Source organism: Gossypium hirsutum, chromosome A06, assembly GCF_007990345.1.
Source record: "Gossypium hirsutum isolate 1008001.06 chromosome A06, Gossypium_hirsutum_v2.1, whole genome shotgun sequence".
NCBI lineage: Eukaryota > Viridiplantae > Streptophyta > Magnoliopsida > Malvales > Malvaceae > Gossypium > Gossypium hirsutum.
In genome coordinates, this window is record NC_053429.1 from 127,666,089 (window position 1) to 127,690,038 (window position 23,950).

Sequence of the window (23,950 nt, forward strand, 5' to 3'; positions counted from 1 at the left end):
ACCAAAATAATTTTGATTAACCCCAAATTAAAATATCTAAATAATACATATTAAAAGTTAAAAATGAAAGCATAAAAACTTGATAAAATTAATTTTTTTCAACTTTGATCCTGAAAATTTTTACCCATATTATTCTCAAAACTTGACTTTTTTTTTTCTAATTTGTTCATAAATTTAGATTTTATTAAAATACGATGACGAGACGTTTTAAGATTATGTAAATTATCTCTTTAAATTTTTTATTTTTTTAGGTGATGACATAACAGAATCTAAGTTTAGAGACCAAATAAAGAAAAGTGATCAAGTTTAGGAATTAATGTAAGAAAAAAATTGAAGGACCAAATTATAAAAAAATTACCAAAATTAAGGACTAAATGTTATTTTATCCCAATAATTTCCAACACACGTTATAATAAATTCCACCCACATGCACTCCTCCATTTTCTCTCTGCAAAACATACAAAGAGCCATTACCATTATATGCGAAGCTGATCTTTTCTCCTCTCTTTTTTCGTGATTTTCCTTTTCCCTTTAATTTGATCTATCAACATAAAATTTTCTCGCGGATTTACTCATTTTGTGATGATCTAAGGTGGTTTTTTTTTCATGATTTTAGTTTTTGATCTTCTGTTTCTTCATGTTGTTTCAGCGTATTTTTTTCTTTGTTGGTTTTTTCTGTTTGGTTCCCTAGAAAATCAGATAGAAAGAAAAGAGCATTAGTGATCGATGCGGAAGAATTCATAAAAAAACTCATTGTTTTTTTATGGAGGTTAAGCTATGGAACGACAAGAGCGAGAGAGAAACTTACGAAAATTTCGCAGAGATTTACGCCATTATCAAAACAACAGAAAAGCTCGAAAAAGCTTACATAAGAGATATCATTTCATCATCTACATACGGACCTGAATGTCAAAAACTCATCGCCCATTTCAAAACCCTAGCTTCCGCTCTCAAAGATACAATCCCCAGCATCGAACGCTTTGCAGACACGTACAAAATGGATTGCCCAGCCGCTTTATACCGTTTAGTAACCTCTGGAGTACCCGCCACGGTGGAACACCGTCGTGTTTCGACGGAAGGAACGGCTGCCTTTGTGGCGGAATGCGTACAAAATTTCATTACTGCCATGGATTCATTGAAGCTTAATATGGTGGCGGTCGATCAATTGCACCCGTTATTGACCGATCTTTCATTGTCGCTCAATAAACTTAGTATTTTGCCGGTTGATTTCGAAGGGAAGATGAAGGTGAGTCAATGGATTTTGATGTTATCGAAAATGGAGGCAGCAGATGAATTGAAAGTAGAACAAGCTAGACAATTACATTTTGATTTGGAATCTTCTTATAATTTGTTTATGGCAGTTTTGCCTAATCGTAGTATTGGATAAGTGATGAAGCTTGAGCTGCAGCAGCTTCAACCCAGCAATTCAGCTCAACCTAGTGATGCTTGAAATTTTGATCTGAAAATTTAATAAATCAGACATTTGTTTTTATTTTGGTCAAATTCTAGGAAAGGTCTTTGTACCATGTATTTTTTTTATCAATTTAGTCCTTTACTTATAATTTGATCATCTCTAGTCTTTACTTTTTTGAGCAGTTTACGGTTAAAGTATGAAGGATATCCCTTCATTATAGGGATTGGATCAAATAAAAACTTGAAAATATCTTGAAAATAGTAACAGATATAACATTTATTGTATAAAAAATATCTTGAAAATTATTCTTTTTCAATCGCAGTTCAACTTGAAACAAAATATTTCATTTACAGAATCATAAGAACCTTTAAAATAATAACTTTGAATTTGGCTTGTTAAATCTATTTGAATTTGGCTTTATTTGATTCTTTTTAATAGTGTAGGGACTAAATTTGTCCATTTAATAGTAGAAAGACTAATTTGATCAAATCTCTATAATAGAGGGATCTCTTAGGTATATTCACCCAAAATTTTTCATTTGTTTCGATTTAGATCAAATTCTATACAAGGTCTTTATACTATGTATTTTTGCATTTTAGTCATTTACTATAATTTTATTGGTCCTTTACTTTTTAGAAATTAATGTGTATTTTTAGTCTTAAATTAAATCTCTTTCGTTAATTCCATTGGAACCCAAACTTATACCAATCATTACTGATTGAGTATTAGCTCGATTGGCATAAACATTGTTGCCAATTAGGAGGACGTGGGTTCGAATGCGCTAAAACACATTATCCTCCTATTTATGGATTGAAGAGAGACTATGGGTAATTCTAAGCATTGTCTCAGAAAGAGCTAATATAATCAGAACATACAATGAGGTTGTTCATATTAGAACTTATTATATGTGTAACAAAATTAACTTCACTTTTAGTTATTTATTTTTTAGAACAACACATATCCTTTTGAATTCTATATAATTTGATCTTACCACAGGCAGAGAAGAAGAAAATTTACTATGTCAAATTTAAATGATACAAGAGAAGAGACGGCTACGTCTAGTCTAGTTATAGGTTTGTAAACTATATTCTAATTAAAGTCAAATAGAAGTAAATGCGGTAAGGTTAAAGCACATTATTCTAATCAACATCAAATAGAGGTAGTATACTTCTATAATAATTTCATTAATTGTGCAGCTTGTACACCATATCTTGCCACTTGTATTTTGTTTTAACAAGAATTTTCGTCACATATCTCTAACAAATTCTACAAGTATTGTAGTATCATTTCATCAATACTAGAAATATAGTATACCATCTCATAACACCTCATTTCCAACGTCAAAAAAATAAAAATAAAACTATAAAAAGTTCATAATTAAAAAAAAATGAATACACATGGATTGTCATACGAGCTGTCATATTTAAAAAATTAATGTTTTAGTTAATATTCTCATTAAAATAACAACAATTGCAAATTTTTTTGAAAGGTTAACAGTAAAGTTTGGCTCTTTTTGAAAAGTTAACGACCAAATTTAGCTAAAAAAAAAGAACGAAGGTCAAATTCATAAAGATTAAGGACTAAATTTATCATTATGCCAATTAAATAATATTACTCAGGGATAATGTCACATTTGATACTTGAATATCAAGTACCACAATAAAAACACGTATTAATAGTTCATGCATCACATTAGACATTTTCGAAGTACATGTATCATATTGGACGTTTTAGAAAAGTTGAAAATTCGAGTACTACATTGAACATTTTTAAAGAATATTTTATAAAAATATAATCATCTTATTTAAAGAAAAACTAAGAATATATTTGGATTCAAATATCCAAAATTTATAATATAAAAAAATAAAATGAATATTGTCATCCAAATTCAGATATATGAATTCTCGAGTTCGAATCACAAAGATTGAAAAATTTCGAATTCAAAAGTTGATAATACCAGTTAAAAAAATCCGAATCTGTAATATCCGAATCCGGAAAAAAAAATTTGATCGGATGTTGAAAAAATAATATCACATATAAAGTATTTAATCATCACCATCATATCTTTTTCGTCTTTATGAGAGTTATGATAGTTGGCAACAATGGCAAAAGGATGACTAAAATGAGAATAATCGCAGCAATAATCGCTATACACGTCCATTTCCTCGACGCTTTTTGATGTTCGCGCGCTTCTTCGAGTTGTTCCGTACCTCGCCGGACGAACGAGCTCGCATGCGCGACGTTGCTTTCAATATCGTTCAATTGTTGACCTTGAGCCTCGACGAGTGCCGCCATGTCGAGGAAGATCTGGTGGAGCTCAATCAAGTTCTTCTCGATTTCCTTAACGGCGTCGTGTCGTTCTTGGATCTCGGATATCGTGTCCATGATTCGACCTCTTCCTTGTTCTTGAATCGCACGTTGAAGGAAACTTTCACTTTCGCCGCTTGAAATCAAGTTCTCGATCGTGTCTTCATCAGGTTTTTCGCCGGTGATCGTGAAATATCGACGTTCAACGGTTTCTTTATATTCCGATTGCATCCTTGCTCGTAAGCTTTGAAACTCGTCCATCATTACTTTCAATTTCTTGCCTAACCCGCTAACGACGGATGTTCGAGTCCGATCTGAAGATGAACCGGGTCCACAACCCGGAACATTCCGGCTCGCGGCGTTCGATTTTTCCAAGGCTTCAAGCTTCCCTTTAATGACTTTCACTCGTTTAAGAACCTGTTCCACATCAGAATCCATACGAGAACGTAATTGCTTCATTGTTTTAGCATTATGCGCCGTTTTACATTCTTCATTGGCTTCTTGCAGTGCTTTATAAAGCTTCTCAATGCCTTTCATGTCTTCTTTAACATTTTCAACATCTTCGAAGAACTTATCGAGATTAACCGTTTCATTGCCGGCTTCAATATCGTCCATATACGCTTGTTGTTTCAGGTCAGTATATTTCCTGAACGAACTTGAGATTAAATCGTTCATTTTGCCTCAATTTATTATTATTATTATTATTTTCCAATGAAAACAGGGTTTTCTTTTAATTTTGATGAAGTAAATCTAAAATTTATTTCTGAATTTGTAATAACGTCTTCTTTTTTCTTGGATTTGGGTCTTTCTCCCTCTTCATTGACTGCTAATTAGCAATCCTAAGAGGAAGATGAGGTGACCCAAAGGAGGAAAAAAAGACACTATCATCAATCAAGGGAAAAAACAAAAGGCATTCCCTTTTATGTTTTGTAAGCAAAAGAAAATAGCTAATCTAAAAAAAGGCAAGGGCCATTTTTGTTTTTTTATTTCATTGGATTATCAAGATATAGCTTGGTTGACCTGGTCATCCCTTTTTCTATCCATTAATCACCCAAAGATTAAAAAAATAATAATAAGTGTAAAAGGATTTTTTTTAATACATTTTGATTGTTACGTAGTTGAGTGTAAAAAAAATAGGGCTGATTAAAAAAATAATTTATCATCTTTTATCCTATTAACACAAGAAAGCTCGTGTATATTCATAGTTTTCCTAAATAGTATAAAAAAACATTGTAAATTCAATTTGTTGATTTATTTTTGTAGGTATTTTGATTGTCTTTACAGGTTGTGATAAGACAAATAATAATGTTTATTGTTGCTCAACCTCTACCAGTCACCAATAGTTTCTCTTAGTAAGTAGGTTGGCTATAGATACCAATAGTTTCTCTACCAGTCACCAATAGTTTCTCTATCAGTCACCAATAGTTTCAAATGGTGGGTTATTGTTGGTTTCTTAATTTGTTTAAGTTTTGATAATATTTTAAAATAATAAATGATTTCATGAGTCTATTTGTACCATTTTGTTTTAAATTTTATATGATTTTTTTTGTTTGTTTTCCATTGTTTTATAAGTTTCCACTTTTGAAAGTTTTTGTCTAGCATTGTACAAGTTTATTAATCTTATTTTTGCAAGTGATTTTAGGGATTATTTTGTCACTTTCCTTTCCAATTTGATGAATACTCGGCTCTTTTATCGATTCTACCCACTACTTTAGACCATTAAGGTTGATTTCTTTATCGTGATAAGTATTTGTAATCACTCCAAATATATCATGCTTAATTTGTGAAAAATTCAATAGTCAATGTACCATAATTGTTTTATTAATGCAAAACATTTATCGTTTTGATAGAGCTTGTCTTCATCGCTAATAATGAGTATTTTTTCTTCCCAAATGATATGACTCTATTTATAAATTTAATTAATAAACTTTCTTTTAAAATAATATGTAATTTTTAGGGTTTTTTTCCATAGCCTTTATATTTTTTTTCTCAATTATTGTTTTTTTTTTAATAAAACCGGCAACTCAATGAACATTCATAAAAAAATCTATTTATCATAAAAAAAATACCTATTTACATATATTATGGTGTCCTTTGCTCTGACCAATGAAAATTCCACATAAAACTTCATGTAAAAGGATACCAATATTTTATATGGTTTATAATTAAATTTACATAAAAAAATTGATATATAATTAATCTAATTTAAAATATAAAAAATGAATAACTCAAAGTTTAAAGAGAACTTATTACCATTTATGGAGTAAAAAATAATAATTTTTGAATTTTTGAAAATTTCATATTTATAATTTTTTTTAAAATATTTTTTATTTTTTTATAATTTTAAAGAATTATTAATTTTCAGAAATTTTAAAAAAATTTAATTGAAAATGCAAAAGAACTTTTAATTTTTAATTTTTAAATTTTAAAACATTTTTTATAATTATTTATGTACTTTTAACAAGTAAGGATTAACTTGACAAGAATAATAAATATTGAGGCTAAAAGAGTTATTTTACTTTTCTTTATAACAGCCACATGACCAATTCTATGGCAAAATTGATGGAGGGACCAAAACTTCTAAATAATATAAAAATTTAATATTTTAAAATTAAAATATAAGGACTAAATTTTAAATTTAAAAAAGTAAAGATTTTTTTGTTGACATTTAACATTGTTTTATCCTCAATAATAGGACGGTCCTACGTGCTATATGCCATTTTGACACCCAGCATGACCACTCAAACATGTTAATGTTTACATCATCAATTATGTGTCAATGTTACGTGCCACGTGTAATTTTATATATTTTTAAAGGATGAATTATACTGATAGTCACTTAATTATTAGTATTTTCTTTTTAGTTATCAAATTATTAAAAGTTACAAAATAGTCATTCAATTTTTTTTTCTTTTGGTTACCTAACAATTTGAATTTTTTTTTTTAGTCATCAACCGTTAAATTACTAACGGAAATATAACATGACAGCTTTTAAAATTCGCATAATAATAACTTTAACCCTCAACATTTATACATTGTGTCAATTTAGTATTGATTTCAAAAAAATTAGCCCTCAAAATTTACACATTATGTAATTTGTTGTTGCTTTTACAGCTCTAATTATATTTGTGATATTAAGAGTTAATTTTAAAAGGTTGGTAAAATATGAAAATTACTATCTTAGATTTTGGGTGTTCCTGTTTTTTTATATATTTCTGATCAAAGATAGTTGATAGATTTGCTTTTTTAGCATTTTAGGTGAAAATGTCACAAATAAAAGTAAATTTTAAAAAAAAGACTAAATTACATAATGTGTAAACATTGAGGGTTAATTTTTTTAGAATCAAAACAAATTGATACAATGTATAAATGTCAAGGATTAAAGTTACTATTATGCCAAATTTAAAACTGTTACATCATCTTTTCGTCAACCATTTAACAACCGGTGACCAAAAGAGAAAAAATTGAATAACTTGATGACCATTTTGTAACTTTTCATAGTTAGTTGACTAGGAAAAAAACTTACTGGTAGTTGGGTGACTACAAGTATAGTTAACCCTTTTTTAAACCTACTTGGGTGACTACTGGTAATTGGGTAAACTACATAAATGATCATCTTATTATTAGAAAATTTTTTGTTAAGTCACTCGACTTTAAAAATTACAAATTAGTCATCCAATTTATCATTTTTTTTATATTATTTTAGTCCAAAATTATTAAAATACTAATAATTTGCTAACTTATTCGTTAACTTCGTGATATGTATTTTTTTAATCATTATTTTTTCGCATAATTTCCATGTCATTTAATAATTAATGTAAAAAAGCTAAACTATTTAAATGTTTCATATAATCAAAGAAAAACATTATTTAACTTCAACAAGTTGTAAACTATTTGAATATTTTCATTTAATTCATTAAACTATTCGAAATTTTTTAATCAAGTTACTGTACTATTAAGTTTCTTTTATTAAAAAGTTCAGCTAGTGAATTTCAAGTGACGATTTGACGATCGATGCGGTAGATCAACACCCATCAATGAGTAGAAGAACACACCTTAGATCCAAGTAGATACGAAGTTCAATGTTGAAGATCGAAGAAGAAAATTATTTGAAATTTAGTTTGCAGATTCGTGACATTCAAAGTTATTTCATAAAAAATGAAAAAAAACTAAACTGCAAAAGAGAAGGGAATGAAAGCTTTCAATTGATGCAGGTGGTGCAAACATAGAATGTTATATAACAACAGTTTTAACAACCCAACAACTTAAATGAAAATTTATGAATGGTTTAGTGACCATTTTGTAACTTTTTGATGTTAAGTGACCAAAATATAAACATACTAATAACCGTAGATGACATTTTTTCAATGATACTAAAACAGCGCCTTGTTTGGCCAGAAAAAAGGCAAATCAGTCAATTCCCAATTATTACGCTTTATAATTAAATAAAACAATAATAAGTTTAAAAAAACAAATGAGTACGGCCAACATAAGAATTAAATATAAAAATATAAAAGAGTACGGGCAAAAACTAAAAAAGAAGAAGTTAAATTACACTTAAGGTCACTTAACTATTAGTAATTCTACGTTTTGGTCACTTAATTTTAAAAAGTTACAAAATTATCACTAAATCATTTAAAAGTTTCCATTTAAGTCACGTGGTTAGGCTGTTAAAATTTCTACTGTATGGCCTTCTTTGTTTGCACCACCTGCACTAATTGAAAACTTTCTTCCCCTTCTCTTTTATAGTTTAATTTCTTTTTCATGAAACAGTTTTGAAACATCACGAATTTACAAACCAAAATTTCAGATAGTTTTCTTCTTCGATTTTCGATACTAACCGTCAGATCAACTTGGATATAAGGTATGTTGTTTTACTCATCAATTGGTATCCACGATACCAATCGTTGAATCATCACTTCGAGCTCGCTAGCTGAACTTTTTAATAAAAAAATTTTATTAGTTTAGTAACTTGAATAAAAACTTTCAAATAGTTTAGTGTGGGATATTCAAACAGTCGATTCAGTTATTAACAGAACTGAATTAAAAAATATATTATATATAATATATATTATTTAATTTGGTTAATTACTCGATTTCGAACCTAATTAACCGATAATCAAAATTTTAAGAAATCATTAATTGACTAAATTAAATCCGGCCACCGACCGATTAACTAAATTAAATCGATTCGATTGATTAATTCGATTTTAATTGAACTATTAACACCCTGATTTAATTATTTAAATGAACATATTTAAATAGCTTAATATCTATTTTATAATATTTTAAAGTTAAATGGTTAAAATGTAAACTTCCTATAATTCTGATACAATGAGTGTAGTTTAACGAAAACATCCTACGGCTCTGATCTGATCAGAGCTTGTGACTGAGAATTTAATTTATGCGAATCCGACCATTTAGCTAAAGTTACAGAAATTCGTTACTTCAAAACAAGAAGGAAAATTCGCCGACTTTTCCTCGGTGCTTTTTAATTTACAAAAATCCAAATTTTCCGTCTTTTCGCTTTTCTATGATAAATGATAAAATACTATTTTTTCCTGGAAATTTGATAGAGAGAGAAATTTGTTTTTATTTGTTTGTTTATTTATGTTGTTGAATAAATTTGATTCGCTGTTGAAGGGAAAGGGCGAATTTTTAAAAGTTGCGTTTTTTTTTCTCGGGAACCAAACAGGTTTTTCAGTGTGCAGCAAAATGGAAACAAAGTACATTGAGAGATCGAATAATATGACGAGTGAGAAAAGATGTTTGGATTCGAGTTCTGGAGATGAAGGACCTGATAGGAAACGACCTGCTCTCGCTAGGTTTTATCACTTTACTCTCTCATCTTTTCAGTATTTCAAAAATATTTTCAAATCAAACACTTTTTTTTTTGTGTGTGTGTGATTTTCTTGATGTAAAAAGAGAATGTATTTTATTGAACTCTTCAGTGAAGTGATATTGGAAAAAAAAAAGTTGTGCATGAGAAGTTGGATTTCTTTATAAAAAAAAAAGTAATAATTTTGGATTATTTTAATTATAATTTTTTTTTTCAAATAAGTTGAGTAGAGAGAAAAAGGTGATGATCATTGTTTTTATGTGAGTGTTTTCTTTATGGGTGTTAGTATAAAGTTGCAGTATCTTAACCTACAAAGCTTTACTAAACTGAAAAAAAAAATCCATGGCTTTCTTGCTTATGTATATATGCATGCATGCATGCATGTATATATATATACATTTTTGTTTTGTTAACATAAAATCTTTGACCTTAATGCAGTGTGATTGTTGAAGCTTTGAAGGTGGATAGTTTACAGAAACTATGTTCATCATTGGAACCTATTCTCAGAAGAGTTGTAAGATTCTGGATTTTTTTTTTGGTTAAATCAGTTTTTGGGTTTAAACTTTGGCAACTTTTCTCATATTGAAGCCTGAACAGGTTTTTCGGTCCAAGTTAGGCTCTGTACTTGCTAATTGTTCCCATATTAAGGCTTGAATTTTTTTTTTATCCAAGTTAGTCTCTGAAAATCCTAAAGCTCAGGTCCCAATGTAGGAAACATGCCAAGTTCACGGCTTAACATGAACAAAAAAAAAAATTCAGTCCTAAATAGTGATTTAACACTTTCTTTTATTTATTTAACTTCGTACTTAGTTCATGTTCTAATTTGGTACATGTAATGTGAGCAGGTTAGTGAAGAAGTGGAACGTGCGTTAGCCAAATTAGGCCCTGCCAAACTTACTACTAAGTATGTAAAATGGTTTTGCAAAATTTCATTATGTGTTTCCACTTCTATTGTGCTTATGATAATATTTTTGTTTATTGTAAGCCCTTCTAAGCTTATTGCTAATTATGAACTCTTTGTTTATTCTCCTTAGATTTTGTAATAATATTGAAGAAAATGTTTTTAATACTTCTGGAAGTTTTTCTTTTCACCTTTTCTTTTTATGGGTAAAACTATCATGTAGGCCCTGTAATAGGAGTCAGATTGTATTTTTCCCTATTTATTAAAAAAATGAGCAAATTAATCTTGGTGTATTAGATTAATGAACAAATTGATTTTTTTTCTGTTTTTACTGTTAAAAACTGGAGTTGCTGACAAAATAACTAGAAAGTTACATCACGTGCACCTTATTCTTAAATGATGTCCAGGGACTAATTTGCTCAATTTTTTGAATAGAGGAAACAAAATGCAATCTAACTCCTAGTACAAGGGTTTCTATAGTACTTTTACCCTGTTTTTGGTCATTGATAAACTTCCATGATGATTTACTCCTAAATAATGAAGTAGAGTTTTTGGAGGTACACTGGTGTGTACTTGTGTATTTTGTTTGTTTTTTCTTGAATGTATCCATTACTGTTGTGCTTGTGATGACTGATAACATTATTGTCTATTAGACTTTGTGGTCCTTTATTGCTTTCAATTTAAGATACCATGTTCTGCACATATTTTATTTGACAAGGTTGTATTATATGTGTCCAAATACATTTATGATTGCCTCTCTTGAGTCTCGATTGACTGTAATTGATCCGTTTTCATGTTGCCATTAGTGTGTTTTTGCGAAGTTGTGATAATGGTGCCTTGTGTTTTTGTTTACACAATGCAGGTCTTCCCCTAAACAGATTGAAGGGCCTAATGGAAGAAATTTACGGCTGCACTTTTGATCTGGGTTGTCCCTTCCTCTTTTTACTGGAGGGAAAGTTGAAGGACAACAGGGTGCTGCTATAGATATTGTTTTGATCGATGCAAACACGGGACACGTCGTTACATCAGGTCCAGAGTCTTCTTTGAAACTAGATGTTGTGGTGCTCGAGGGTGATTTCAACAACGAGGATGATGATAATTGGACTGAAGAAGAATTTGATAGTCATGTTGTTAAGGAACGTGACGGGAAGAGACCATTACTAACCGGAGATCTACAGGTGGTGTTGAACAAAGGTGTAGGAACACTAGGGGAGCTATCGTTTACCGATAACTCGAGCTGGATTAGGAGCAGGAAATTCAGGTTAGGTCTAAAGGTTGCTTCTGATTGTTGTGAAGGCTTCCGTATTCGTGAAGCAAAAACCGATGCTTTCACTGTTAAGGATCATCGAGGAGAACGTAAGTTCTTAACTTTCGTTGTTTCTAAAGTTGTTTGAGAGTCAGTAAATCGTTACAATTTCATTCTTTTTCATTAACAGTATATAAAAAACACTATCCACCCGCATTAAACGATGAGGTTTGGAGATTAGAGAAGATTGGTAAAGACGGGTCATTTCACAAGAGGCTTAATAAAGCTGGAATTTTCACAGTTGAAGACTTCTTACAGCTCGTGGTTAGGGACTCGCAGAGGCTGAGAAACGTAAGTGTTTCTATCCATAAATCACTCGTAAATATTTTGTTGTTCCGTTTGTAACTGATTTTCGATCCGTTTCTTGTAGATACTTGGAAGTGGAATGTCTAACAAGATGTGGGATATTCTAGTGGAACATGCGAAAACTTGTGTTCTAAGCGAGAAACTTTATGTCTATTACCCCGATGACGCGAGAAGTGTCGGCATAGTCTTCAACAACATCCACGAGTTGAATGGCTTAATCGCTAATGGACAGTTTTATGCATCTGATTCACTTTCCGATGATCAGAAGGTAAAGAAACTTGCCGGTTTTGATATACGTTGTGAGAAAACTTACAATCGTTACAATCTTGTAGGTTTATGTGGATATCTTGGTGAAGAAGGCATACGAAAATTGGATTCATGTTATAGAGTATGATGGCAAGTCTTTATTAGGATGTAACGAAGATGATAGTTCGGATACTTGCCGAGCCAAACTTCCGATGGATCTGCATACAAGTTCGACTAGTCAACAACAGATTCTACCGACTCTGTCAGTTCCAGTTCCTACAGAGCAGCCTTCTATGGATTCCGATCTAGTTGTCAGAGGTATAAAGTTCCCGGTTTTTTTCAAACTAATTTGAGTACATACCGTCTTGTAGCCATGCTTGTTATTGATCATGTTCTCCATTTTTCTAGGTTATGACGATAGTATGGCAGGTAGATTAACGAATGAACTGCAAAACGTACACCTTAATGCCGCGATTCCGTTAAATGGTGCTTCATTCCCTCTACAAAACCCGTTGGTCAACGATGATGAACTAGTCCATGGTCCATCTCAGTCGACCGTGCGAGGTTTCAATAATGTTGGCACTTCGAATATTCCTAAAGAAGTTGAGGATTTCTTCTCGGAGGACGAGGAGATGAGAATGAGAAGTAACAACGAGATGCTAGAAAACGAAGATATGCAGCATTTGATTCGTATATTTAACATGGGAAATCAAGATCACATTCCGTTTAATGCTTCCGACGATAGCCATCCTTATTCCTCAACATATATGCCCCCTACCTTGGCTTTGAATTACGGTTTTGATAACGAAACTTCTTCTTCATCCGGAAAAGCTGTAGTCGGGTGGCTCAAGTTAAAGGCAGCTCTTCGATGGGGTATCTTTACTCGGAAAAAGGCTGCCGAAAGGCGTGCACATCTTATTGAGCTCGATGATTTATAAATGTAACCTATCCCGATACAATGTTAATAATCTCCTTTCCATCTCCCTGCTCGTGTCTAACATAAATCCGATCCAACCCAACCGAAGACTCAATAACCGGAGTTTTGCTCTTTGAGATCTTGTATTGCTTCAATTCTAACTTTGTCATCCAGCTTCCATAATAATTGGCAGGGTTTTGGTTTGGGGCCGTCTTAACACCGGAAGCTCGAAATGTTATTGAGGGGAACGTGTTCCGGCATCAGTTGAAGTTGCCGGTGTAACATATGTAACTACTTAAGATGACTAGCATCTTTGCTCTGTAATTTATGCCACGTGTACAAGTTTATAAATCTAATGTTAGTGGTAGTGATGACATTGTATCAGCTTAATGAATGTAACTATGTTTTTATTTAACCCTTCAGGTTTTTTTCGATAAAACTAAAAATTAGATTATATTTTGTTCTCTCTACTAAGAATTAGCTTTTCTATTAAAAAGTTTCATCTATATTTATTGTTAAAAATTTGTCATTTTATGTGATCATAAAGAATAAGTGACATGCCACGTGTTATTGCTTAGTTATTTTTTTAGTAATGTCGGTTTTTAACGGTAGAAATGAATGAAATTTTTAACAATAAGTAGGGGTGAGCAAAACTCAATTAGAACAAATCGGAAAAAAATTGAATTTCGAGTTAATCGAATTGAGTTATTCAAGTCAACTCAAATAAGTAATTCGAGTTTGAGTCGTGTTCAATTTTGACAATTTGAATAACTGATACTGTCAATTTTAAAAATGAACAAATTGGTTTCTCTTTAAACAAAAATTACAAAAAAAAATTGTAAAATAACTTTCAAAATTTTAAAATATTTATAAAAATTCCAAAATTTATATATTTTCAAAAAATTATAAAATTTTTAAAAAGATTTTAAAGAATATATAAAGAAAGTTAATTTTTTTTAAAATTTTCTAAAATAATAATTTTGGGACCTAAATAGTTAATTATTAGTGTTTTCTCTCTTTGTGTATAACTGTGGTTCATAAGATCTTGAGAAGGCCATAAGCGGCAATTTGACAGCATAGGGAGTTAAACGAAAATTTTTTAAAATGTAAACTTGTTAATAATGTAGTGACAGGTGTAATTTATCCTAAAACTAAAGCAGTGCGTGCCCACAAATACCACCGACACCTTTAGACATTTCCCAGGCCTTTAACAGTTGTATGGATGGGTACAGAACAATGAAATTACTTGGCAGTATTAGTTAATGAAATTCAAGCAATGGAGGTTGGTATGATTGAGGAATACGGACAGCACGATGGTGGCTGCAATCTGGTCCCCGTCGCCGACGGCGAGTTTTTCATTTATGATATATCCTTTCCTTTTCGGTTAGTACATATCTCTGCATGCCTTTCTCTTAGGGTCGTTTTCTGTCTATGATTATACATAGAAAAACGTGAAGGACCCGAGAATTTGACCCGAATCACTAACCTGGTTGGACAATCCGGTACGTCGTATTGGAAAAAAAAAATCGCCGTTGCCGGGGATCGAACCCGGGTCGCCCGCGTGACAGGCGGGAATACTCACCACTATACTACAACGACTGTCTTGACCACATGCTAATGTAATACATATTTATGAAATTACAATTTTTGGAAAGGTTAAATTCTGCTATTAGTCCTTATACTTTGTGAAAGTTGTGGATTTAATTCTTGTACATTTATTTGATCAATTTTAGTCCCTGTACCTTTTGAACTGGTCAATTTTGGTGTAACCCAAACAGTAACAATTAAATCTGTTTGTTTGAGTTCAATTACTAGTTAGTCCATGTTATTCAATTTAATCATTCTAAGTTCTTATATTTTTCAAATTTTAAATTTTCAGCCTTGATGCAAATGACCATCGCTAATTCATTAACTAAATTTTAGTAACATGTCAAAATAACAAGTTGACATAGCATTATATGTATTATAATATATTTTTCGACTTTTATTTTGGAAATAGAAGACCTTAACTTAATAAATTTGATAGTTATCGTTTGTTGAGGACTAAATTTTAAAAATTTAAAAGCAAAAGGCTTAAAAATAAACCAAATTAAAGTATACATTTGATAAATTGGTGGTATATAGAAATTTATACATCAGTTGATGACTATCATCAAATGTTTATGAAATTAATTTTTTTTTTATTTCTTTTGAACGATACGGTATCTTTTAATTCATGATTATATATATATATAATTATAATTTGTTAATGTATCAAATATTAATTCACATATACGTGATCAAGTTTTGTTATTAGTTTTTAAATTATGTGCCGGGTTTAGTTCCTGTATCTTAATTTAGTTATTTCTAATCTTTGTACCCTTTGAATTGGTCAATTTTAATCCCTAAACTCATCCAAACCGTAACAATCAAATCCATTTGGTTAAATTTTACTATTACTCTTGTACCATGCTTAAAGTCGGCAGTTTAGTTCATGTTCTCCAATTTGACCGTTCATGTTCCCTATACTTTTTAAAATTTTGAGATTTCAATTTTGACCAAATATTATACATGTGATAATACATTTGTCGTGTAAAATTTTAAAAATAGCATAACTTAATGAATTTAGCGGCTATTGAAATTTTAAAAATTCGAAAAGTATGAAGGTATATTGCATATCTAATGAGAAATGAATATTTAAAACAATTACGAATCTTAAATATGAATCATAAAATAAACATGAAAAATAAAATAAAATTAAATATCACATCCCATAGCATAAAAGTTTGAGCCAGAAATATAAATATACATATATATATACACACACGCAAATTACATTAAATCAAACAAGAAATTTTTTTTATTATTTTCAAACTTTACTTCTAAGAATTTTCTGGAAAGCTACAGTTACATCAACATTTGAACCAATTAATATTGCAACACTTGACCTAATCTAGGAGTAGTTAAAAAAAAAACAATGCAACTTATATATGATTGTTAAAGATTTAATTTGTTATTCTTTTCGGTTCGGGTTTTATCTTATAATTCTTTGAAAATTATTTTTTAGAAAAAGTTATTACGTATGGTTATACTCGAATTCAAATAACAGTATGAATTCAAGTACAATTATATGTGATTATTTCTTCAAGTATTAAATAAAGAGTTTGTATTTTATGAAATTATCACCTTTTTAAATACTTGAACTCTTGATAGGAATTGAAAAACAAAACTCTCACAAAAAATAATATGTATCATATTTAAAATCTAACTCCAAACTCAATTTTCAGAAAATACAGGAATGGACGGTGAATTAATTTTGATTTTTAATCTATTGTAATTGAATGGTATACCAAAAAAGAATGTCTAGGAAGAAAGAACCATGAAATTGGGAATGATGAAAAGGTCCAAACTCTTTCAACTATGTTTCATGTCTTAATACAGTGATTAAAATCCAAAGAAATGGATACAAACATTGTAAGCAAGATTTAACCATCTTTTAAGAAGATTGATGTTGCTACATCTTTTGTCTTTTTTATTACAAGACAACAACTCCACTTTTTTGTGTTTGGATTTGGTAACTCAGACAATTGTCCATCTTGGAATTTGTACTTTCCCAACACATTTTCTCTATATGTTTCCATGGCTTGCATTATTGCATTTATCATTATTTTAGTATGTTAATTAGGTTAATATTGTATTTTTCATTATTTTGGTATGTTAATTAGGTTCTTCTTATATGATATATTATAATGGTGTTGGTATGGAATTAGATTAATGGATTTGATCGATTATAACGAAAATTAGTAAATATATTAATTTGGATAGTTATATTGAGTTATTTTAAGTGAGTCGTTTGGAATCACTATTCATCTGTGAATCAAAATCATTTAAGTCGATTTATTAATTCAAAGAAAAAATAATAATTAAATATGACCAAAATCTAAAGAAAATCTAACCCAAAAGATTAAAAGATAAAAATAAAATTAAACACTAAATTCTACTGCTGTAAACTACAGAGTTTATCTCAAAGTTTAAGTTCATAGTTGTTTGAATTTGATCAAAATGGTCGGTCAAGTTGAGAATCAATTTAAGTATCAATTTGGAGGGTGGCATCAAACTGATTGACCATGAATAAGTACGGACCGATTAAACTCACAGTGGAATTGATTTTTTACTTTTATTAATTTTTAATAATTTATTTAATCAAACCATTTGATTCGACAAATCGGTGGCTTGACCTATTTTATCACCAATTAGTTTTGAACATCTTGGTTAATCTATGGTAAGTTATTTATTGAAATTGTTAGTCATAAATGAACCTATTTCAACTAGGATTTTAAGAATGATAATGTTAATGTTTTAATTAAATTCAAAATGTTCATATATTTTATTTTGAACAATCGGATTGAGAACCAATGTTCCGATCATTTCCATCATCAGTGCAATTATGAAAATACGGTGTATAATTAATGTGAGCATCAACACATGATAATGGTTGAACTCACACCCCTTATATTACAACAATGTACCTACAAAATCAAGAGATAAAACCTTGTCTCGATTCACAGACAACATCAACTAGTTGAAATTCATCAATTCTGAATAAATGATATTTCAAAAACTTCAACTCAATTTAGAGATAAAACTGACTCGTCAAAGTCCATCAACTCTGAACAAACAACACTTCAACAACTTATCCGAAAAGAATAGCGACTCAACAATAATATAAAAATATTAAGCCACAATAAAAGAAATTTTAAAAAAATGGTGATAACCTTCACAGGTATCTGTATATAAACCCCTAATGACACACTCCCCATTAAAGAAACTGAAACCATTTATACTTCTACAAATTTTCTCTTCTTTTTGCCAATTGCCACTTAAATTTTCCCTTAATGGAAGAAAACGAGAATCGAAATACCGGAAATGTGAATCAAAGGGAATATTTGAAATCCATTGAATTCACAACAATGATTTGTTCTTCAAAAACAATTTCAAACCTTTCATTAATTTCCTCCAATGATCCATTTATTTCCTCAATTATCACTCTTTACATTTTAATCCTTCTTTATTTCCCTCAAAGCTTTTTTTCCCTCAAACTCCTTTTGATTTTCACTGCATCTCTTTTATTCTCCCTCTTTCGAAAACCCATCGATGAAGTTAAAAAACGGAGTTTCAACAACGGGTCGGATCTAAAACCGACTCGGAATTTGTAATTCGGAGTTTCGAAGAATTGTTCGTTGAATCGGACGTCGGAGCTCCGTTGGAAGTGATATTTGAAGGCGAAGAAGAAGAAGAAGAAAAAGAAGGGGAGTACTGTAATGAGGATTATTATTACCCGGATCCGACCCGTGTTATCGAGAGGTATCCTTCGTTGTCGTTGTGTTACCCGGAATCGGATTCCGATAGTTCTTCGTCGGAGATGGATTTTCCGGTGATTGGAGAATGGGTTTCGTCGGAAATGATGTGTTATGGATGGGAAGAGGAGGAAGATAAAGAAGGGATGATTGAGATTGATTTGGATTTTCATGAGGAAGAAGATAATTTGATTGAGATTGATATTTCTTGAAAAAGGGTTTAATTTTCAGCTAATATTGCATTGATTTAATTAATTAAAAAAAGTTGAAGTGAAATATATTTATAATTTATATTTTGTTTAATTTCATCATGTTTACTTTTATAAATTATTTTATATGATGAAAATAATTATCTTTAATATTATTTAAGTTTAGTAGTATTGGCATTATTGTCAATGCAGGAAGAGATAGGAGATATGATTAGAATTGATAATGAGGGTTGTTCGAAGAAAATCTTAAATGGGTTGCTCTAGACATTGTGTTAAAAATTACAAATATGATTAGAACTTATAAGGAGATTGTTTAAAAAAAATCTTGAATCGGTGATTCCAGGCATTGTGTCAAAAAGAGTAGATATAATCAAAACTTATAATTAGATTGTTAAAAAAAATCTTGAATGGGTGGTTCTAGGTATTGTGTCAAAAGAGCAGATATGATCAAAACCTATAATGAGATTGTTAAAAAAAATTTTCTTGAATGGGTGGTTCTAGGCATTATGTCAAAAAGAACAAATATGATCAGAAGCTTTAATGAAATTGTTCAAAAAAAATCTTGAATGGGTGGTTCTAGATAGTGTCAAAAAGAACAAATATAATCAGAACCTATAATGAGATTGTTCAAAAAAATCTTGAACGGATAGTTCTAGACATTGTATCAAAAAGAACAAATATGATAAAACCTATCATGAGATTATTCAAAAAAAATCTTAAATGAGTGGTATGAGTCAATAAGATGCTGACTCAATTATATTATTTGAAGAAACTTTAGTTTTATTTTATAAAAAAACTCAATAAAAAATTTAAAAACGATTGAATTTTAATTGTACTACTTATAGTAAAATAGCATTAATTTTATCACTACACACTAATTTTATTTAAATATATTATTTACATTTTAATTGTATTATGCATGGTTTATTTCTTTCATCAATTATATATCTATACTATCATTTAAACTTCAAATTGAGTTGGTGTCACGAGTCAATACGGCACCAACTCAATAAAATTACGAAAATATTTTTTCATATTTAAAATAAGTTATATTCTTTGAAGATATGTTAATTTTTTTTATCTTTTATTTTAATATTGTACATATTTAATGTATTATTAATTAATTTCAAATAATCAAAGACGCCAAAATTTGAACCATATGTGTTGACTTAATGGTTAGAGTGTTCACCGCCCTAGGTGTGGCTTGAGTTTAAGTCTTGTTGTTAGAGCTTTGCCCTCCTTTTATATCATATATGCTCTTTTTGATACTCTCTCCAACTCTTAAATAGAAGAATAATGTGTTTTAACACACTCGAATTCATATTCTATTACACTGACAATAATACTGATATCAATCGAACTAAGACTCAATCAGCTAATATAATTAATTTCGATTAGTATTTATATTTACAATTATAATTGAATTTATAATTATACATTGTAACTTAAGAAAAGATAACCTCATCCATGAATAAACGATAACTTCAACTAATACTTGCTGAGGAAAAAGAAATTAACAATCTATCTTTTAAAATCCCTAGAAACTGTATTTTATAGTTTTAAAACTTTCTTTTTAGAGCCTCCATGATCGAAAACTCTTTCAATTAAGTCCCCAGCAACTCAAGTACATAACAGTTCTAAGAGACTCTTCTGCTTGCTTTAGCTTCTCATTGTTGGTCGTCTTTGAAAGTACTCCATGATTCAGTGTTCTGCAAAAATGGCTAGCTTGCTTTGATGATGATGATGATGGAGAAGAAGGATTTTTCAAAGAGCTTAGATTAGATTTCAACTTTGATGCTTGGTCTTCCATTACTAAGAATTTTAATTTTTTTATTCTTGAAGTTTTTGTATATATATATATACACAATTCAATTGGAACTTGTTTTTAAGCAATATGTTGACTTGAAAGAAAAGCAAAAGAAGAAACACAAGAAGATTCCCAGATATGTGGAGGAAAAGGGGACAGTTTTGAAAGTTTCTTTCCCGTTGATTTTATTCCCACGTAAAGTTTATTAAAGGGATAATATCACATTTGGTACCTATACTTTAATAAAATGTTCAATATTATACCTAAACTATCATTATATATATATATATTATTATGGTACTTAGTGTGAACTCCGTTAGTTAATTACTAAACCAGCTAATATAAATTTTACACGTAGAATTTTTTTTCTCTAAGCCATTAAGTTTACATGGATAATTTAGCATTATCTGAACAACTCAATAAAACAAAAAATAAAAATAAAAATAAAGTAACTAAACATATGGTTAATACAAAAAAAGTAAATACTAACTTTACATGAAATAATTACAATAATATATTATTTAAAAATCAATTAAAATATTATTTCAAATGGAAAATTTGATGTGTCAAAATTTCATTGGCTGATTTAGCAATTTACTAATGGTATTATCATCAGGTATCATAATAAAACACATATTGATAGTTCGAAAACCACATTGGACATTTTCAAAGTACGAGTATCATATTGGACGTTTTATGAAAGTATAGATACCAAATGTTACATTATCCCTTTATTAAATAAGGGTAAACTACACCCAAGCTTGCTAAATTATTATTAAGTTTGCATTTGATCACTCAACTTCAAAAAGTTACAAAATGGTCATTGAACTATTCGAATGTTTTGATTTAAGTCACTGAGTTGTTAAGTCTTTTTTCCAAAGCTCAGCTAGTGAGCTTCAAGTGATGATTCAACAATTGGTATATTGGATTAGTACCAACCGACAAATAGAAAACATACCTTATATCAAAATTGTTTTTATGGTTAGTGTTTGAGATCAAAGAAGAAAGTTGTTTAAATTTTGGTTCATAAATTCGTGATATTCAAAGTTGTTTCATGAAAAAAAATTGTAGAAGAGAAGGGGAATGAGAACTTCTGATTGGTGTAGGTAGTACGAACAAAGAAGGGCATACAACAATGACTCTAACAATCCTGTGACTTAAATTAAAACTTTCAAATAGTTCAACTATCATTTTGTACTTTTTTTAAGTTGAGTGACTTGAACGTAAACATACTACTAGTTTAATTACCTTAGGGGTAGTAATTTACTCATTAAATAATTCAAGCTCAGAACGATCAAAACATGAATTTACTTAAATTCGAATCGATCTAAATAAAAAAAATTATGTTGTGTTGATAAAGATTGAGGATTAAAATAGACTTGTTAATTATGATACGAATCTAAACCCCAATTAGTCCAATTTTAGGACGACCAACTGTGTATACCACAATGGCCCAAACTCGAAATAATCTAAACCTAAAACTGCCCCAACATGGTCCAAAAACCAATGGAATAATTTCACTTGAAAACCCTATCAATTAGAGGTGTTCATGGGCCGAGCCGGGTTCGGGTCGGGCTCAACTAAAAAATCATGCCCATTTATTGGGCTCGGGCCGGGATGGGCCCAAAAAAATGGGCCTAAAATTTTACCCAAGCCCGACCAGGATAAAAATACTAAAACTCGGGCTCGGCTCGGCCCACTCGTATTAATTTTTTATATTATTTTAAAATATATATAATACATCAAAAATAAAAATATCAAAATAAATATTTCCCAACAAATTGAAAATAAATTTTGAAAAATATGTAGACTTAAATAACACTAAGATAAATGCAACTTAACAAGCAAATGCTTCAAAAATAATAAAAAAATTAACAAATGCCTTTAAAATAATAAGAAAATTAACAATAAAATAAATTTTATACAATATCCAAACAATAACAACAAAATAGTAGCAATATAATAGTAAAATTGTAGCAAAATAGGGAGAAAACAACAAGAAAATAACATTCAAAAATAAGAAAAATATGCAGATTTTTTTTGTCCTTTAGTGAATTCGGGCAGGGCCGGGCCCGGGCTAAAAATACCTTACCCGAGGCCCAGCCTATTTTTTTAACGGGCCTTATTTTTTTTGTCCAAGCCCATTTTTCGGGCCTATATTTTTGTCCAAACCCTCCCACATTTCGGGCGGGCCTTCGGGCCGGACCGGGTAGCCCGGCCCATGCACACCTCTACTATCAATACATCGAAATGGTCCAAACTCAAAATTACCCGAGTCTAAAATAAATTGAACTCAAAAATTTTTCAAAATTTTAAAACAAACTCAAATTGATCCAACCAAAATTAAATGCAATCAGAAAACTAACTCAAAATGTCCCATTAACATGTATAATTCTAAATAATAATAATTGATGTATCGTCAATACATAAGTTTCATGTATCACGAGTAAATAACAACATTACATAAAACAAAAATAAAGTACAATGATTATAAATAAATATCAATAATTTTATTTAAACATAATTAAATATTAATTATATTTATTACATTTCTCTCAAGTTTTGAGTTTCGAGTCTAGAGTTGTTTAAGATTTAGGAACTATATTAGATTTCATGTGTAAGGTTTATATTGAGTTTTGGGTTTCAAATTTGTGCATGTTTAAATGAAATTATTAGTATTTATTTATAAGGCATAATGTCAAAATTGACCCTCGATATTTACATCTTTTGTCAATTTAGCCCTTATTCCTTTTTGAGCTAAATTTGACCATTAAGCTTTCAAAAAGAGTCTAATCGTTTTTTAACGAAAATACTGATTAAAACATAAAATTTTAACGATGTTGGTTTGACAACTGGCATGGTAGTCCACAAGTATTTTATGTTGATATGACACTATTTCACTTATATATCATATCATCAAATAATTTAAAATTGATAAAGATATTCAAAAAAAAAATTATAAGAATCCATAAAAAATCAGCATGGAGTACACATGGATTACCATGTGGATTGTCATGTTTCAAAATTTAACGTTTTAGTTAGCATTTCTGTTAAAAAACAACAACAATACAACATTTTTTTCGAAAGATTGATGGTCAAATTTGACTATTCTTAAAACGTCGAGGGTCAAGATTTTAAAGAAGAAAAAAAGAATAAGGACCAAATTGAAAAAAAAATATAAATGTGGAAGGCTAAAAAAAAATCAACCAATTGACTTTGACATCATTTAGATTCAAACCATAAGAAAAGTTATGGACAAAACGTGTAAAGAAAAACAGACTAAAATGGTTTAATTCTCACAGTAAATTACTTTGAAATTTCATCTCATTGTGTAAGAAATAGCAAATTGGTGAATATATTTGT

At 29.8% G+C, this 23,950-nt stretch overlaps 2 protein-coding genes, 1 non-coding gene and 2 pseudogenes across 3 annotated transcripts; 3 read left to right on the top strand and 2 right to left on the bottom strand.

Annotated features, from left to right (window-relative positions):
* The first annotated feature begins 410 nt into the window (after window positions 1-410).
* Window positions 411-1,559, top strand: LOC121230901 (vacuolar protein sorting-associated protein 28 homolog 1). Its single transcript, XM_041116448.1, has one exon. It carries the CDS (start codon window positions 764-766, stop codon window positions 1,385-1,387), a length of 624 nt encoding a protein of 207 aa, XP_040972382.1. The 5' UTR covers window positions 411-763; the 3' UTR covers window positions 1,388-1,559.
* A 1,871-nt stretch (window positions 1,560-3,430) lies between these two features.
* LOC107961522 (syntaxin-124) lies at window positions 3,431-4,830 on the bottom strand. The gene has a single exon (XM_016897634.2). It carries the CDS (start codon window positions 4,394-4,396, stop codon window positions 3,473-3,475), a length of 924 nt encoding a protein of 307 aa, XP_016753123.2. The 5' UTR covers window positions 4,397-4,830; the 3' UTR covers window positions 3,431-3,472.
* Window positions 4,831-9,216: 4,386 nt separating this feature from the next.
* LOC107960197 (calmodulin-binding protein 60 D-like) lies at window positions 9,217-13,650 on the top strand (annotated as a pseudogene).
* A 1,112-nt stretch (window positions 13,651-14,762) lies between these two features.
* On the bottom strand, window positions 14,763-14,834 carry TRNAD-GUC (transfer RNA aspartic acid (anticodon GUC)). The gene has a single exon. It is a non-coding gene; the product is annotated as a tRNA-Asp (tRNA).
* Window positions 14,835-18,030: 3,196 nt separating this feature from the next.
* LOC121230902 (uncharacterized) lies at window positions 18,031-18,830 on the top strand (annotated as a pseudogene).
* Window positions 18,831-23,950: the final 5,120 nt, after the last annotated feature.